Raw genomic sequence first — 18,826 nt, 5'->3', positions numbered from 1 at the left:
CTTATATAATAAATTTCATGTTTTGCCGTAGCAATACAGTGCAAAGACATACTATTACTATAAGTTTTAAAATAAAAAGTGGGTTACTCTATAAAATTAAAAATGGGTTGATGAAACATTCAGAGATCTGATGGTAGAGGGGAAAAGCTGTTTCCAAATTGTGGAGTCTTCAGTCTACTGAACCTTGTCTATGATGGTAGTATTATGACAAGGGGATGACCTGCATAGTGACAGTTCCTAATGACGGATACCTCCTTCTCCAGGAACTACCCATTGAAGATATCCTCGATAGAGGGGAGGGGTGTGCCTGTGATGGAGCTGGATGAGCTCTTCCAATCTTGTACATTGGAGGCTCCATACTTGGTTGTGATGCAACCAGTAAGAATGCTCTCTGTACATCTACAGAAATTTGCAAGTGTCTTTGGTGATGTACCAAATTTCCACGAACTACGAACAGAGTGCCTTTACCCTGACTACATTGATGTTTTGAGCCCAGGAGAAATCTCCCCCAAAAGAAAAGTGAAGCTGCTCATCCTTTCCACCACTGACCCCTCAATGAGGACAGGTGTTCATTCTACCAACTTCACCTTCTTAAAATCCACAATCAGTTCCTTTGTCTTACTGCTGTTCAGTACGAGGCTATTGTTGCGGTATCATTCAACCAGCCAATCAATCTCACCCCTTACCACCAATTACACCTCGTCAAATATGTTTCATATTTCAATTATGAAAAGGCTCTTTTTTGAACATCATATTTGCAAGATCCTACATTCATTAACAGTAATCAGATATTAAAATATTAAAAAGAAATTTGTACACAAGGATAAAAAACATCAAGTTTAATTTTAGAGCTAAGATTGCTGTCAAAGCAATTATGTAATTAACAACCTAAATGTATTGCCAATGCATTAAACAGCAGTAAAATCCAATCCAAATCCTTCAGAATTTTCTTATTAAAATAAAACTAAATTCACTCTACATTTAAATCTTCAGCTTTGATAAAATATGATATGATTAAAGCATACACCCTTCTTGAAACATGATTCTATCTGCTTCCCGACAAAAAGTGATACCGTTTCCTTTACAGGATGCCTTTAACGATGAGGGCCAAGTAAACCACAACAAAATTGCAAAGAGTTAATACTCAATGTTTCATCAGTGGTTTTCATATGTCACATTGGGACATCCCATTATTCTCCATATAATTTGGTCATCACTCCCCAAGATTTCACTGGAAATAGTGTATTTGATACATCAGATCTAAATTTTTCTTTAAGTGACAGGGTTAAGATAAATAAATATGCCATCATCAATAATTAAAAATGCTAGCAAACTGAAATCTAATGATAGGCAAAGATGGAAATGATTACAATAGAAAAAGAGCGATTGGAGTGTGTAGCAAAATCAACATCAGTAAATAGGGGCTATGGAACAAAAATCAACTAGGACATCCTCTAGCTTGGTGGAAAATCTACTGAACAATACACAGTAACAATAATTAGAATGTTAAAACCTATTATCCCCTTTATACTTGATTGATCATCAGTAAATCCAACAATTATGCAAACACATCCACTTCCCTGGCATTTCTTGACAATCAGAACAGTTTTTTTTTAGTTTATCCAAAATGTAAATGTTTTAAATTAAGCCTAGTTAAAATGCAAACAGTTTGCAAAAATAACAACATATGGATTTAAAGACAGCATCTGAACTGCATATAACATCAGCCAGAGAATTTAGAATCATCAGTTTCTATGCCAATGCGACTGGCAATTCCTGCAGGCTTGAACAAGCTACAGAACTGCATATGGTGAGGTATGAGGATGGTTGATCTACTGTAACTCAGGGCACTATCTGAATCAAGGCTGTTTCTTTAACCCCTGTAGTATTATTGTAAGTGACTTCTACAGCAAAATTCTCTGGAAAACATATTTTAATCCAGATGATCTTAAATGTAAAATCATCCTTTAATAATCAATAGCAAAGCACATTAATTAATGCAATGGAAAACACTTGAGTGGTTGTTGGAATGTCTTAAATTTTTCCCAATATTGAAAGCAATTTTCTTGCTGTTTTATAGTGCTTTGTTGGATTCTCCTCTGCCTTTCTAGTAATAAGCTACTACCCCGGGGCACTAATGTCTTTATTTTAAGTATGCTGTATATACAAAAAGGTCCCAAATTGTGCACAAACTGTACATTGTAGCATTGTAAGTGTGAAGATTCAATTCATTAAGTTGGCTAAGAGTAGTCAAGCCTGGATGTCTACGTGGATCCCATAATTGGCCAGGCTAACTGAGGAAGAGAGGTTTTATTGTGCTAACTGAATGGAAATGAATTTTAAATATCTGTATCACAATCAGGGCATGGTGTCATTTGTTAGAATAATCATCAATGGAAAATTGCTGGCTGACTGATATCCAATAGTAGTATGCACAAAGTTAAGAATGATTACACCGGAGGGCAAATGATTGGAGTCCAAGAGTTCTTTAATTTCAGCTGTGACATTCACATTTTGTATTTAATCTCTGAATTTCGGTCACTCTTTCTCTATTGCAGGTTTTTTATGTTTATCAATAGTTACGTAATGTTGTTCCCCTAACCTCTTGTTCCCCTAGCCTCCAGTTCATCACCCTACATTTTGAATAAGTTCAAAATTCAAAGTAAGTTTATTTTCAAAGTACATATATGTAACTATATACAATCCTGAGATTCATTTTCTTGCTGGCATACTCAAAAATCCATAATAGTAAAATGACCATAATAGGATCAATGAAAGACTGGACCAACTTGGGCATTCAACCAGTGTGTAAAAGACAACAAACTTCAAATACAAAATGAAAGAAACGAGATGAAGCATCCTTGAAAATGAGTCCATAGGTTCTGAGAACATTTCACTGAGGGGGTCCAATGAACATGAGTAAAGAGCCTTTGGTTTAAGAGCCTGTTTGTTGAAAGGTGATAACTGTTTCTGAACCTGGTCGTGTGAGTCCTGGGGCTCCTGTACATTCTTCCTGATGACAGCAGCGAAAAGAGAGCATGATCTGGGTGGTGTTTCTTTACCAAGCTGTGATGCAGCTAGTCAATATACTCTCTACTACACATCTATAAAAGTTTGTCAAAGTTTTAGATGTCATGCCAAATCTTCACAAACTTCCAAGGAAGTCGAGACACTACCATGCTTACATCGTAATTATGCTTGCATGCTTGGCTCGGGACAGGTCCTCTGAAGTGGTGACAGTGAGTAATTTAAAGTTCCTGATGAGGACTGGCTTATGGACCTCCGTTTTCACCCCCAGAAGTAAATAATCAGCACCTTGGTCTTGCTGACATCAAATAACAGGTTGTTATTATGGCATCACTCAGCCAGATTTTCAATCTCCCTCCTATATGCTGATTAATCACCACCTTTGATTCAGCCAACAACAGTGGTGTCATCAGAAAACTTGAATATGGCATTGGAGATGTGCTTAGCCTCACAATCATAAGTGTAAATCTAGAAGAGCAGGGGCTAAGCACGCAGCCTTGTCAATAAAATTTACAAACACTATGACCAATTTGAGCACTTTGCACTAAAATAGAATTCTTTTCTGTGTGCACTAATTGCTTTCTCATAAAAATCAAGTATAATTTATGTTTCATGTGAATGTTGCTTATGTGTCTGCGATGCTCCTGCAAGTTTTCCATTGAGCCTATGTATACAAGTACTTGTGCATATGATAATATGCTCAACTTTGACTATGAATATGAACTTTATACAGATATTTGACACTTGCGTTGAGTCCTCCTCTAAACTCAGGGGCTGATCTTCTGCTTAAAATTCGGCAGGTGTGTTGGATTTGATGGTCTTTAAGCACTTAACTGAGCAGAAGCTCAGGACTGGTGTGTGCCGGCAGAAGTGCAGTCTTCTGCTCCAGTAAGCATTTGGCTCTGGATTCCAGCACTCCACCAAGAGTCCAAAGGGACAGCAGAATCTTCCTCCTATTTTCCAACACTCAGGCAGGAAATCACGCCTGCTGAACCTGCTAATCTGGTGCATGTACAACCCGTCTATTGAAATGATCATGAAATGCCTGCCGGGAACACTTTTTGATTTGAATTAATTGTAGTGTAAATGCATATAATTGTTTTAAATGTGCTTGAGTACGCTTTAGTGATTCAATATGTTAGCAAATATCTGGTTTTAATCATTTTATCGTGTTTTTAATACTCTCTGAGCAACAAATCTTGAGCTTAGTGACAGCTTTGACAGCCAGTGATTGAGGGCAGTACCTTGCCAGCTGTCAATGCCTTTGTGGGAACAAAGTCTACAAGTTGTCCCCATAGAGACCCTTCACTACATTGAACTGGGCTATGGCATCCCAGGAGAAGACAGCACACCATCTCAAATCAGCAGCACAATTCAATGACAGTGGCTTTCAATTGGTTCATGATAAAGTCCTCTATTTCTTAGATTTCAGTGCAATTCCTGACTGCATTTCCTTACAATCTGCCTTTGCTTACGTTTCTTAACTATAATATTGTTGGTTCTTTGTGGCACACTTCCTGATTTCCACCTGTATTTCTCAACTTTGCATTAAAAGCATTTGCCAGGCTAGCTTGCGGAGCAACATTGTGCTTATCCTGTGACCAGCACCATCTGATGACGTCCTATGGCTGTTAACTGATAATCATCACACATCCGCAACAAACCCAGTCAAAGGCATCCCTTCCTTCCTTCCATCCTTGCACCCTTAACTCCTGGTGGAATCGTTGGGGCACCGTCATGACAAGCTTTGCACCAGTCTGTTCCATCTGTCGCGGTTGTGTGCCAGAGCCTGGGTCACCGCTAATGTTTTCCCTGTCCATTCTTTAATGTTGACCATCCATCTTTTCCTCTATCTGCCTCTCTTTCTTTTCCCCTCCACAGTTCCTTGAAGAAGGGTCTTTGCAAGGCTACTGGATCTTGTTACGTGGCCTTACTATCTCAGTTTTCTTTTCTTCACCATTGTGAGAAGGTCTTCATGGAGGCCAATGTGGTGCTGGATGGTCTTGCAGACCTTCTCGTTTGTGATGTGGTCCAAGTATGAGATGCCCAAGATCGCAAAAACATCAAAGGAATATCAAAATTTGCATCATTTCTGAACAAGGGTTTTCAACCTGAAAAATTTACTCTGTTTCGCTTTCCTCAGATGCTGCCTGACCAGCTGACTGTTTCCAGCATTTTCCACTTTCATTATTTTAGTGTGAAGTATAGCCTCTTAAGTCTGTGGAACAAATTTTTTCCAAATAAACACAGAATAAATACTGTCCTAAATGTGGAATAGGAACATTTTAATGTTTTCGTATAAAATACTGGAGTTTTAAACTTAAACCTTTTTTTTATAATCAGAAGTTCCAGCTGTATTCACCTCATAAATAATACATATGTATAGAAAATACTACACACAGTTCTTACTTACAGGATCTTCCTTCCCTTTTTGCGAATAGCACTTTATTGCTACGGTGACAATTCAAACTAATGCAGTTCTCTGGAGTCATTTTCATTCATTACAGTGGTCATAAGCACTTAAGACTCTTTCAGACTCACTAAAGATCCCAGTTACCAAAACAGCAGAGATCGTGAGTAACAACGTCCATTTACACAAGCTGAATTCAGCAGATCCAGCCTTCTATTCAAAGCAACTAAATTGATGCATCAAGGTTTATCTTTTAAGATTTTCTTTTCTTTAAAATGAAAATGGACATAAAATGTTCTTAGCGTAACACATGATCAAATTACCAGACTCAATGACAAGGACAGAGCAAGGACTGTTTGCATCACTGTACCAAATGCTGTTAGACAGCAAGTGGGCAGAGGAGGGGAAAAAAGATCAGCCATGGTTGAATGGGAAAGCACACTCAATGGGCCAAATGGCCTCATTCTGTTCCTATGTCTTATGGTCTTATGGTAAGTAAATGGAAAGACACATTTGCAACATCAATGATGGGCTCACTAAAGGTGCCATAGTGCTATAATACAGTACAGGTGCTATTTCCTTTTTTATTGACATTTTTAGCAAGGGAGAGGGAAGAGTCCAAAAAAAAAGACCAACAACAAATCTAACTAGCAAATTCACCCAATGGATAACCGGGAAATGCCACTACCCAGTGACTGAACTGTCCACAAAGAATGGAAATCCTGGATTCAACTCTTCAACAGAGTGAAAGAATTGGATCTCAGGTACAGTGTAAGCACAACCATTGTCTGTAGGCCCCTGATACATGAAGGAGAAATCAGCCAGCTTCTCCCATTCCTGATTAATACGTGACTATTCAGAGGAGGTGATAAAAAAGACTGATGTATTTCGTAAGCTGGTATAATTTGAATAACTAGGATTCTGACACCACTTTGTCAAGTTCATCTATGGAGCTTCTCCCTCCTATTTTTAGAGTTTCCTTCAGTGCAATAAGACTTCTAATTGTGGCTTCTCAAACATCTCTCTCTTTCCCTTTCCCCACTAATGATGGCTGTGCATTTCACTGTCCAGAAATCATGTTGTGATGTACTGCTGATGCTTTTCTCTCCTCCCACTCATCCTTCAAACCCCTTCTTAAGAACCATTTTCTTGGCCAAGTTATGATGAGTCCTCCATCTTTTGGCTCAATATGCTTTTTATTTTCCTCATGTCTTTGTGGATCATGCAAAGACATTTTTAAGGGTAATGTACAAATTGCCATTGTGTTGTGATGATTTGCAGAGGCAGCTACTGAGATGCTGGCAGCAATACCTCTTGTCAATATGATGCATATTTTCTGGCAATAAAATATGTTTACTGGTGTGAAAATCCTCTTCTGTGAGGCAACCAATTAGTCAAGGTGCATGGGATCAATATATAACATGTTGCAGCCAAAAAGACTGCATGATAGCAACAGAAACAGCGCCTTTCTCCAACATGATGCAGCATTCTTCAGAGAATAATATATATTGAAATATTTTACAATAAAGTCTCTGTAAAGTTAGTCAAGCACTTTAATAGTTTCTGATTTGTCATGCAGCTTAGAGGTTTTTCTGAAAGGACAAATTCTTCAGAGACTTGGCATCATCTGTTTCTGGTAGTTAATAAATACAAACTGCTGGTGACAGAGGAGTGGAGAAAGTACAAAGGTAAATATTAATGCACAATCAAAATTTGTCATGCCAATGGGTATACTCATTCAAACCTACAGGCTCCCACACAGTAACTTTCTGATTTTGTCAGTGGCATAGGATACGAAAGACAAGGAAACAGAGATGCAAATCCCTTTAACATACTCACTCAAGAGCTACATTAGCAGATTATCAAAGACCTTGAAGTATATTTTCTGACCCACTTTCTGAAGTTAAAATTGCAGCAAGTAATAAATAATTAGAAATTAATAACAAAGTGAACATAAACAGGAAATCATAAACACAAGATATCCTGCAGATGCTGGAAATCCAGAGCAACACATACAATGCTGAGGAATTGAGCAAGTCGGGTGGCATCTATGAAGGGGAATAAACAGTCAAAGTTTCAGGACAAAACTCTTCCTCAGGACTGTAAATGAAGGGGGCCAAAGCCAGAATAAGAAGGCAAGGTTGGGGGGGGGGGGGAAGGAAGACAAGCTGACAGAATTTAGGTGAGAACAAATGAGGTGGAACAAGGGTGGGTAGTGGAAGTGAGATAAAGTGAGATAATCCCACTTCTTGGGAGGGGATGGATGGAAGAAGTAAAGGGCTGAAGAAGAACAGTGAACCACGGAAGGAAGGGAAGGAGGAGTGGAACTAGAGGGAGGTGATGGGCAGGTGTGGAAGAGGAGTGAGAATGTATCAAGAATGAGGAATGGAAAAAGAAAGAAGGAGGGAGAGGGAGAAATAACTCAGAGTTAGAGACATTGATGTTCAGGTTGGAGGCTACCGAGATGGAATATGAGGTGTTGTTCCTCCATTATGCATTTGGCCTCATCATGGCAGTTGAGAAGGCCACTTACAGACATGTCAGGATGGAAAGTCATATTGAAATTGGTAGTCACCGGGAGATCCTGCTTTTTTTTTGGTAGACAGATCGAAGGTCCACAACAAAGCAGTTTCCCAATCTGATAATAAGTTTGAACTTGATATATTATTACTAAGATTCCTTTCCACCATCTTCTCATAATCCTTCAGCTGCACTCAATGGCAATGCCTTATCATTCTTACAGCAGAAGCTAGTCTTGGGCAGCCTACCAATACCTTGCCTCTGTCTTGATTGTGGTGACATTCCTTTCTGGTATGCCAATCTAATGCATAAACTCAGTGTTACTCATCAGAATGGATATGAACCTATACAAAGTTTTTGATACAGTGAATACTGAACTCTATTGCAAAGGGCTGACTTCCATCTCAGATCTTGTTTTTACTCCATTTCATCTCATTTTTTTTAAGGTAAGCAAGATAGAGAAAGTCTTCCTTATTTGATGAAATATTTGTTCACCCAGGTACACATCCAGAATTCTTCCGAGGCAAGAAAAGTGTTGAGCTGAACCCAATTGTGTTTATTTAACAAACGCAACCGGATTGTTGGTTATAACTGGAATATTGTTTCAATCTCTCTAGACTGATTGACTCATCAGCTTAGGTGAGGGCATAAAGTAATTAACTTTCATCTGATAATCAACAGATTTATGGCACAGGAGGAAATCACTTTGCAGTACTATTTCCACTGGTTCTCTAAAAGAGTGGTGCAGTTTGTTCCATGAAACCTCATCACCAGCTACTTTGTCTTTATTTTTCAAGCATTAACATTTCCCTTTTAAATATATTGCAAATTAAGTTTCCTGTTGTTTTTTCTGGGCTCTTCATGCTTAATCAGTTGTGTTATAAAGTTATTCTGACTTCTTTATTTGCTCCTTTGGTGAATATCTTAAATATTAGATCACACTACTTCAATTACTAGTAGAAATAATATTCTTCAAATTATTTTACCAAACTATTATGAATATAAACAGAACTTTCAACCTGATCTTAACCTTCTTTCTTGAATGAAAGGTGCCGATAGTCTGACATTCCCCCCATAGATTCAAATCAATCATGTTAGTAAACTTCCTGGCTCAATTCCATTGCCTTGGTATTCTAAATAAAGTCGCGCACCCAACACAGAATGGAATATTCTAATTGATAGATTTTTTTAAAGTTTTTATTCTAATTTGTAAATGGACTCTCTATTTTTGGATTTTTTTTTCCAAGTTCCACCAGCCTCACGCCCTCCCAAAAGACATGCCTTCTTTCAACACCTCAAGGACAATGAAGATTCAATACAAAGTATGTGCTTGATTGGCTCCAGTAATGGTGAAAACCATTCATCTTATTACATGGCTATAATAATGGTGAACTCTTAAGTCAACATTTTAGTTGCAGTCTGCTAAGGATACCAAAGCTTCTGCCAGGCCAAAGACAATTACAAAATAGGTTCTACTTTTAACATTTCCAGTAAAACTAGCTTGCAATGAATATCAGTGAAAACATTTTACTTATAACAAATGTGCAATCAGTTTCAAGAAGGCATTTTCTGAGATGCTTCTGTGAACAGACATAGAAATACGATATTGTAGTTGTCTCTATTTCAAAAGAAACATTTTTTCCCCATGCAAAAGATATATTCTACACACCTACAGGAACAATATCTTTGTTACATAGGTGCTGCAAGATTCTAAGTGTAATGGCTGCAGCATTAAGCGTGTTGTACAGCATTCTGAGATCTGCAGTTTGCTATTCTGATTGACTCTATTGTTGTTTGCTCATTGTTAAAGTTGCAAACCTTGTTGAGAATGATGGGTGGGTTCAGACAGCTTGTGCTGGTCTAGAATCTGGTTTTGGACATACTCTATGTCTTATCGATGAAATCCACTCAGTAGTTTAAAGAAATGCTCAAAACAACAGAGACTTGGTGCTACCTGCTTATCCATGCAGCTGGAAAGATAAGTCACCTATCAGTTTAAATAGTCCCACACAAAATATACCCTGATAGTTTAAACCAAGTTTTGGGTGTCATAAACCCATAAAGTTCAATTTGAATAATAAATTAATTTTAGAAGCTTTATGATCTCACACACTAGAGATATACTGATATGGGAAGCCAATACAAAGATGCTTTAATTACACATTCAACAGAGAAAAAGTCTCTTTTCATTCCCAAGTAAAGGTTAAAATTATAATCTAACAAGGCCTTTTGTGGGGAAAGGTTAGCTGTTAAGTAGTTTGCCCTACCTTTGCTAATGATGCAGCATTCTCAGATATCTCAATTCAAACAAAATCAACATCGAAAAGTATATATACAATACAAAACTGACTTATTTATGTTTTGGCAGAAAAGTTTACTGAAAATTCTCATACTCTAATCTAGTTAGTCACTGCTGATCTCTTTTGTCAGTATGAATAAATTTTAATGACTGACCCTCTCCTTGCTACGATGTGAAAGTTGAATGATATGGGGCAATGTCCCTTTTCTTGGTACATAATTGTAACTCATGGATAAGGTGGATCTTATTAGCTTAATGTTACATCGGTGTGCTTCATGACTGAAGTAGAAGAGAAAATAAACATTGAAGAGTTTTGGTATTACATTATTTAACCAAAGAAAGGACACTAACTAAGCATCAAAACACTATCACCATGACAACCTCTGGAGATCATTTTCTGCCATGCCAATCCTATACACTTGCATTGGCTACCAAACCAAAATGGTTTTATTACCCATGTGTGAACTCAAAAGGGAAAAGGTGCCCCTGCCTACCGTCTTGTTCAGTTTTTGTCATTTCTTCGAGCTTCTTCTGTTTCAATGTGTCCACCACATCAGCTAAGCTTCCTTTGCGCCTCTCAGGTGTTCCAAAACCTACTCCAGTGATCATGTCACTGCGCTCACGGCCCCCTTCTTCTGGCTTGTGCGGTGAGGTAGTTGCATTGCGGAAGGAGTACAAGGAACAGACTTTGTTGTCAGAATCCTATTAAAAAGAGAAAAATAAGTATATATTGATACAATCCCATTCAGCACCAACACAAAATTGTTGCAGTATCTTTTATGAAGTCATTTTCAAACACTTAATACACACTACGCACCCCCATCCAATCCAGCTAATTTCCTCCTCTTCCCATATTTGGGAGGACCGAATGATTTAATAAAATGTTATCACCATGAACACCATTCATGTCATTTACTTATATGACATTCAGTAGAATTTTAATAGTGATGATTCCTTCTTTCCTGTTAAAAAAAAGACTTAAGGAAAGCTCATGGAAAGCTTTGTCAATTCAGGCTGGAGTCTTAACCTTTGTGAATACTACCATGACAAGTATTGTGATGTGTGTCTGTTTGATTGGTTAGTTTACAAAAAGCATTGTTGTTAGATGAAGTCATAAATACCTATCAGATATAGACACCTCAGCAACATCAATTTGAACACAAGAGATGATGCAGATGCTAGAAATTCAGAATAACACACACAAAATGCTGGAGGAACTCAGCAGGTCAGGCAGCAACTATGGAAATGAATAAACAATTGATGTTTTGGGCCAATACTCTTCATGAACAACCTACCAATTATTATGCAAAAAATATCATTAACAATACACAATGGATTTTACTAAGAAATGCAGTGAATCCCTTAACTTATAGTCATGGAGTCACAATATAATGAACCATCTCTTCTGCCCAATGTGTTTGCACCAATCACTGAACTCCATTCACACTAATCTTGTACTAATTCTATTTTATTCTCTCCACAGTCTCAATAGCTCTATCATTCACCCATACTCTAACAGCCAATCAACCTATCAGTCTCCATGTCTGTAGGACATTGGAAGAAACCAGAGCACTCAGACAAAATCCACATGATGACAGGCAGCATTGGAGTTCACAACTGGTCCCAGGCGACTGGAACTGTGACTATAGTACTTACAAAGTATTTTTAAAAAATGCGTTTGGACAGATCATCCTCACTGAGGCAACATTTCCCCACCTGTAAACCGTTAGCCCAGCAATGAACTTCTGAAACCCTGCTACAAGAATCTGAAAGGCCTCCATAGAATGGAAGCTATGCATTCAATGCCTCCTTCTGCCACCTCTATCATACACCCAGAATAGCATCACAAACTGTTTAATAAATCTCGTAAATTTAGCATGCTATACAGTCTGATTACTCAAGCAGATATGCTAGCTTAAACCAGTGATGTGACCTCATTACATAATGCTGCTTGGGTGGAGGCTTTAATTCCTAGCCTGCCTCATTCATAATCTGGTCTGTAATCAATGCTGCTTATGCTGACAACAAGATCTTTTAATACTGACATCACATACAAATCTCAGTAACTTTCTCAAGGGTACACAATGCTGATGGTTTCATCCTTAAAGCTTAGACTAAGTCTCTTGTGAATTTAGCAAACAGAATTAGCCTGATTCTCATTACATTAAAGCTATAAAAGTTCTGTGAAAATGAAATTAGGGGATGAAAAAAGGAAAGTATTGATAATCAGCATGAAGAGGCTTTCTTTGTGCCAAGTTATAATGAAAATTTTCGATTAGATAAAACATGAAGGATGAGTTTCCACAGTTCTGGTATTTCCTGAGATTAACAACTCTTTCAGCACTCCCCCAAAAGTGAGATCCAATCACTATACACAGGTTTCTGCTGGTATACCACGCAGTGATTCAAGCAATGGGTGTTGTTTGACACTAAGACCAAGCCAAATATTACATCTTTCTTGTGAGGTTATGAGAAGTAACAGAAGAAGTCGAAAGTGTCACCCAAGACCCTCCATATGTAGAACTGCAGAGAATCACAGAACAAATTAGATTTCATTAATCCTCAGAAATAAAACCTGTATCTGGTGAATTTGAATACATTCTGTTGGTTGGGGATTTTTTTAAAGGTTGATTGAGATAGGAGCTCTGCAGAACTTCATTGTTCCCTGCAGGCACACTCCCTGACGAAACCTGGCGATGATGTTGATAGAGTGCATCTGTTCTCACTGCGTGTTTGCCTACTGACATATGTGGAGCAGCCAGTTACATAAGATTGTGTTGTATAGCCAGGAGCTGGTTGAATAAACAGAGCCAATAAGAGGCATGAAGGAGGAAACTAATTTTTACTGAAATTGTAGCATTCCCATCGCTGAAGCAGACATTTGTCAGTTCAAGTCCCAATTCAGAGATTTGAGATTTGGCTACCTCTTGAGGGAATGCTGCTCTGTTGCAAGAGCCACCTTTCCGATGTACCATTAAAACCAGCTCTCACAGGTGAATATAAATAATCCCATGGAATAATTATGAGAAAATATGAGCTATTCATCAAACAAATTCACTGAAATATCTTTTCACGTCACTGTCACAATACTCTTTGTTTTTCTGCAATGCATAAATAGGACACATTTTTCCTTCATTTCAATAGAATTCCTCTACATTGGCTTAAAGGTGACTTGGAATATCCAGAAATGCAAGATATAAATAAAACCATTGTTTTCTTCATTTTTAAATTATTGCACTTTTATATAAATTTATTCAAGAAGGGATAAAAGTAAGTAACAAATAAAGAACAGAGCAGGCTTGTGGGGCAAAGTAGCCTACTCCAGTTTATAATTAATATGTTCACATAAAAATTACCCTTTAATACGTTTGCAGTTGAAAACAAATGCTAGAACTTCATGCCTAACTGGTTGAAGTGAACCATTCATCTCCGCACAGGAGCTTATCTTTTCTGTCCATCTTCATCATAATCAAATTATTGTGCAGCATAAACTAGGAAATTTGAAATAAACTTGATGCCATTTTCCCCCATAGCTTCCCTAGATTCTGGTATCATCTGCTCAGTACAAACACGTGCTTTTTCAATTTAAGCAGCGTAATCCCATATGTGTAATATAATTCAGTTAATTACAAAGAGCTTAATTCTGCTCAGATTAATGTGGGTTTCTCTTCTACTACTGAACACTCCTATTATTTGCAACCACAGAGATATCACACAGGCTCTCAAAGCACAAACAAGTGTAGACATCTTGGGATAATTTCTAACCAAAAATAATAGGTACAGGCAGTCACATCTTTTAATGACCTTTATTTAAATATTTTAATTAAAGAGTATTAATTACACCATGTTTCAGAGGTTCAATTGTGGTTGTCGCTCAGTTATATGACTGTGATGCATTAACACAATCTCTGGCGAATATGCCCTTTTACTGGGATAAACCTATGTTTAGCCTGGAATTTCATTATTCTTGATGTAAGTGTACAGTTGCTGACGTTTTTTGCCAGATAGATCCCAGTTCACATCTGCATTGAGTTCTGAGATGTGTGTGCATGACAAACATAATAATCAGTCAGAGAGCAAAATGCTGCAAGTCTCTTCCCCTTGTTTATTGGCGAGACAAATAGCAGGAGAGCAGTTTGGCCTCAGCTGGAGCAAGAACTGGGCCTCAAGTCACAGGCTTGCCTGTTGCAGCAGTGTAGGAGAAGAGACACCAGAGGCGGTGTAACATAGCATCCACGCAGGGTTGGGGCAGGCCCCTCCCATTGGTGCTGCCCTCCAGTGTTTAATTGGTGAAATGACAAGCTGGAGTGTGTGTGTGTGTGTGTGTGTGTGTGTGTGTGTGTGTGTGTGTGTGTGTGTGTGAGAGAGAGAGAGAGAGTGTGTGTGTGTGTGTGTGTGTGTGTGCACGCGCAAGTTCACCTGCAGACTGTTGAGAACTGCTTGTTCTCGCCAATAACAGACGTTCACCATCAATTTACAGGATATGTCACTCAGGGACTTGGGCTATATATATATATTTCGGCGCGGCTGTGTGTTTACTTGATATCCTAACTGTGCCTTGTGCTGTGTATAACTTTTGCATCTTGACCCTGGAGGAACACTGTTTCGTTTGGCAGTATTCATGTATGGTTGAATGATAATTGAACTGGAGTTCAACCATTAAGGAGATGGTATCAGGCCTAGTGCAAACAAAACCATGTTAAATAAATTCATCTTTGGTTGCCTGTGCAAGGGTGGAAGCCATGGATAGCGCCCACCTCCACACGTTGTGATCCATTCACCTGAATGGACCAAACATCGGGTTGTGGTTGTGGTTGCAATGGACAGCCAATACTCTGGTGTATATTTTGCGCATGGAGCCAAAGATGATTTAGCTTGACTTTTGTGAGGGCAACGTAAAAGTGACCTCTCATAAATTAACTAGGGCAAAGATGTCACTGCAAAATCACATCACCGCTATGTACGAGCATTAATACCTAAAAGCCAGTAATTGCATGTAATTTAACATTATCAGCTAGTTGCACAGATTCCACAAACACATTTATTGTCCAGGCTCTAGTTGCCACACCTTTAAGAGCTCAAATTGACATAAAAGATTAAACATTGAGAAGTCCAATTAAAGAAAGGAGGAGAGTGATTGGCTGTAAACCAAGACAGATAATCCTTATAAACATGCAGGAATGCAGAAAGCTTAAAGTGAATGCTTGCTGTTCTGCTGCACGTTTCATGTTACACGTGGTGCAACATTCTGGTCAGTAGGTTTGTTCCACCAGTCAACCCAAATCTTCTCACTCCTCCTCTATCCCAGTATTGAGAGAATTAAGGTATTGCTTTGCCTGAGCAAGCGATGTGTAAGGAGTGTATTGTTGTGTTACAATATGAAGTGAGCGCCAGCCACAAAACAATACTTGCGTATTGTGTGCACATAGTCAAGGTCTGTTTTTCAAATCTATTGGCAGACATTCAAAAAGCAATCCACACAAACACACACACACGTTCACAGGCAGAAGTTGTTAATCAACATGCACATTTGACTCGCTGCTTGGGACGAGAAGTGGAGTTTACAATGGGTTTGCGCGTTGAGGAGACATTTTGCACAATCGCTGTAATTATCAAGATTCAATCTCTTCTATAGAGTCACAATTTATACACACATCCAAATAATAGCACGCTGTGTATTCCTTAATCATCAATTACAATTCAACAAAAAAAGAGTTTATCTGGAATCCTACTATGTGAATCACAATTACACTGGTACCGTGAACTCATTAATATTTCATGGTGCCGGTGTAATTGTGATTCACAAAGTGGGATTCCAGATAAACACTTTTTTTGTTGAATAGGGTTTCTAATAGGGTTTACAAGAAGGCAATCAGCTGCTAAATCTTATCCAATAAATTTCATCTTTTCAATCTAGAATTTCCGATTATTCATAGTCCCAAAGACAGACCAATGACATACTTTATTCAAGGAATGCCATCTTTAAGTCGAGATGATTGACAACATGAAGTTACTCACCATAATCTTAAGAAAGTAACATGTGAAAACAAAAAGAGGAGAAGCCAAAGAATAGGATTTTCCTGATCTCCAATGTCACAATCTAATCAGCACTTTTAGGTTTTGCTATAGTGAACAGGTGTCAACCTAACCTCCCATGTTATAATGACAATGATTATAGCTCCATGATTGCTTCCAATAAAATGGCCTTAACTTTCCATGTAACTTGAACGATCGTCCAAATATTTGCTGAGTTAAGTCACTATAGCTCACAGAATGTAAAAAAAGGAAAATATTCTGCTCAGCGAAGAAGGAGAGTATAGGAATAAAGGGATATTATGAAAGCATAGTGAGTACAACAAAAACAGACAAGTCAAACCAAAGGAAATCTAAAAATATTTGATAAGTACATAAGAAGATAACTAATGAAAGAGTAGTACATATTGTGGCCAAAAAGCTTAGTCTATGTGGCAAGGCAGTGGATGTGAGCAAGACTGAATTAATTCCCTGTGACTGTTTTCTGAAAGGGCATGTTGCCCATGATAATACTCAATCCTGTACGGGTGCAGAGGATAGAGATTCAAGGGGAAATTAGAGAGACACTCAAGGGAGGGAGGGGCAGGAGTCAATAGTGATGAGGAGGGAGAAGGGTGGTAAAGGGCCTATCTGAGGCAAAAGGAGTGCACAGCTTGCAGGAGTGTCAGGAGGTTTGGGAGCTCCCAGCCCTACTTTATGTATTACACACTAAATGCTGGATGAACTGAGCAGGCCAGGTGGCATCTATGGAAAAAAAGATGAGAAACAGATTTAAAAGGTGGTGGGGGGGGGGGGGGAAAGGAGAGAGAAACACAAGGTGAAAGGTGCTGGGAGCTGGTGTTTAATCCACATTGACAAATGTGAAATAATGAATGGGATAAACTAGTAAAATGTGAAAACATTCAGGTGTTTAGAATAAATGAAGTGTTTACATGTTTAACAGTTTTTAAAGTAGATAAAATTGCCAATTCTAATAGAAGCATCTTCCAGGCTGTTAAACAAAGAGTGGGAGCGGCCAAGGCTCTGACCGCCATTTCTATTTGCTGCAGGAAAGGTACCAAAACATTGGAAGCCTTCTAATATAGCACAGTTATTTCAAAATGTGAATGGATGGTAAGTATTTAGTAGCTACTTTAAGCTTAAAATTCAAAGAACGTAAAATATTGGAATCAATTCTAATATGGTTAGAATTAGGCTAATATAAGCATTTATTTAGAGGCTTAAATTAATCGATGATAGTCAACATACACTTGCTAAGGAAAGATCCAATCCACCCACAATCCAAATATTGCAGATATTCGAATGTCACTGACCCAAAGATCATGTTCCCTCTCCACAGATGCTGCCTGATCTGCTGATTATTTCCAGAATTTCCCATTTTTATTCCAGTCTGACTAATCAAAGAGAAGATTATGATCTGATGTTTTTGAGAAGTCATTGAGGGAATTGCATTTAATATAGATTTAACAACATTCACATAGTAAGCTGATTAAAGAAGTAAAGATAGTGGCAAAACTTATGGAGTGAGGACTGAACGATATCCTGTTCTGTAATACGTTTTCTTGGGTTCTGTGAATATCTTCCAAAATCCCAAATGAGCACCTGTGAATTTCTTCTGTGCTTTAATTTTATAAGTACATCTATTTTTATTAATATTATTAGAAAACAGTACAAATTGTACTTCACAGCACAGACGGTATTGGTATTGGGAAATTGCAAAGAATGTTACAGTATCAGGCCATTTCCCAACAATTGTTTGCTGGTGTTTATGCTATACATAAGCCTCTATCTATTTTTCTTTACCTAACTGCGTCAGTGAAGCCACTATAATAACCTCCCTCACACGCTTACCTAGTTCCCTTTAAATGTATCTTTATTATCCAAACCTTCCACACTCAGCAGCAATGACTTCAAAATTTTCAGTGCAAAATTTTAAGCACATCAATTTCTTCTGAATCCCTATTTGTTTTTGGGGACTTACCCTACTGATAGTTTCTAGATACCTTGAACAACGAGTTCTGTCTGTAAGGAGCTTGTACATTCTCCCCTTGACCACAGGTCTTTCCTCAGGGTGCTCTGGTTTCCTTGCATATTCTAAAGTTATCTGCTCCTCCCACAAATGGAAAAACCCCCTCGCCGACTAACAAAACCTTAAAGACCATATTCCCTTTGAGTTTCCCTTTTTAAGAGAGAAAAGGTTCATCATGTCACATTTCCCTAATAGCTATAAATCTTACTGTTTTGATGTCATCCCTGTACATCATCAGCCACCTGTTTCTATCTGCTTGGTTATAACATAAGCAGAACAACTTCACTCAACTTCTTTCCCCCCAAACTGAACTGTCACCACAACCTATGGACTCACATTCAAGGACTCTTCACCTCATGTTTTGAGATTTCGCACTTGTTTATTTTCCTTTATTATTACTTAGCTTGTTTTTTTTTTGTTGTTTCTTTGTATTTACTGTGAATTGTTGTTTCTTCCCATGCCTTGTGATGCATCGGGTGGCAATCTTCCCCTTTCTTTAGCATTTTTG

At 38.2% G+C, this 18,826-nt stretch overlaps 1 protein-coding gene across 23 annotated transcripts in view; it reads right to left on the bottom strand.

The window, feature by feature from the left end:
* Nucleotides 1–18,826, bottom strand: part of sox6 (SRY-box transcription factor 6) — a 602,254-nt gene that overhangs the window by 326,251 nt on the left and 257,177 nt on the right. For all 23 annotated transcript variants that reach the window (XM_059975754.1, XM_059975761.1, XM_059975763.1 and 20 more), the window contains one exon: nt 10,751–10,958. In XM_059975754.1, coding sequence (XP_059831737.1) covers nt 10,751–10,958 — 208 coding nt within the window. The remainder of the gene's footprint in view (nt 1–10,750; nt 10,959–18,826) is intronic.

This window comes from Hypanus sabinus, chromosome 7, assembly GCF_030144855.1.
Source record: "Hypanus sabinus isolate sHypSab1 chromosome 7, sHypSab1.hap1, whole genome shotgun sequence".
In the NCBI taxonomy this organism is placed as follows: domain Eukaryota; kingdom Metazoa; phylum Chordata; class Chondrichthyes; order Myliobatiformes; family Dasyatidae; genus Hypanus; species Hypanus sabinus.
Note: the sequence above shows the minus strand (reverse complement) of the source record. Positions and strands in the feature narration are given on the sequence as shown.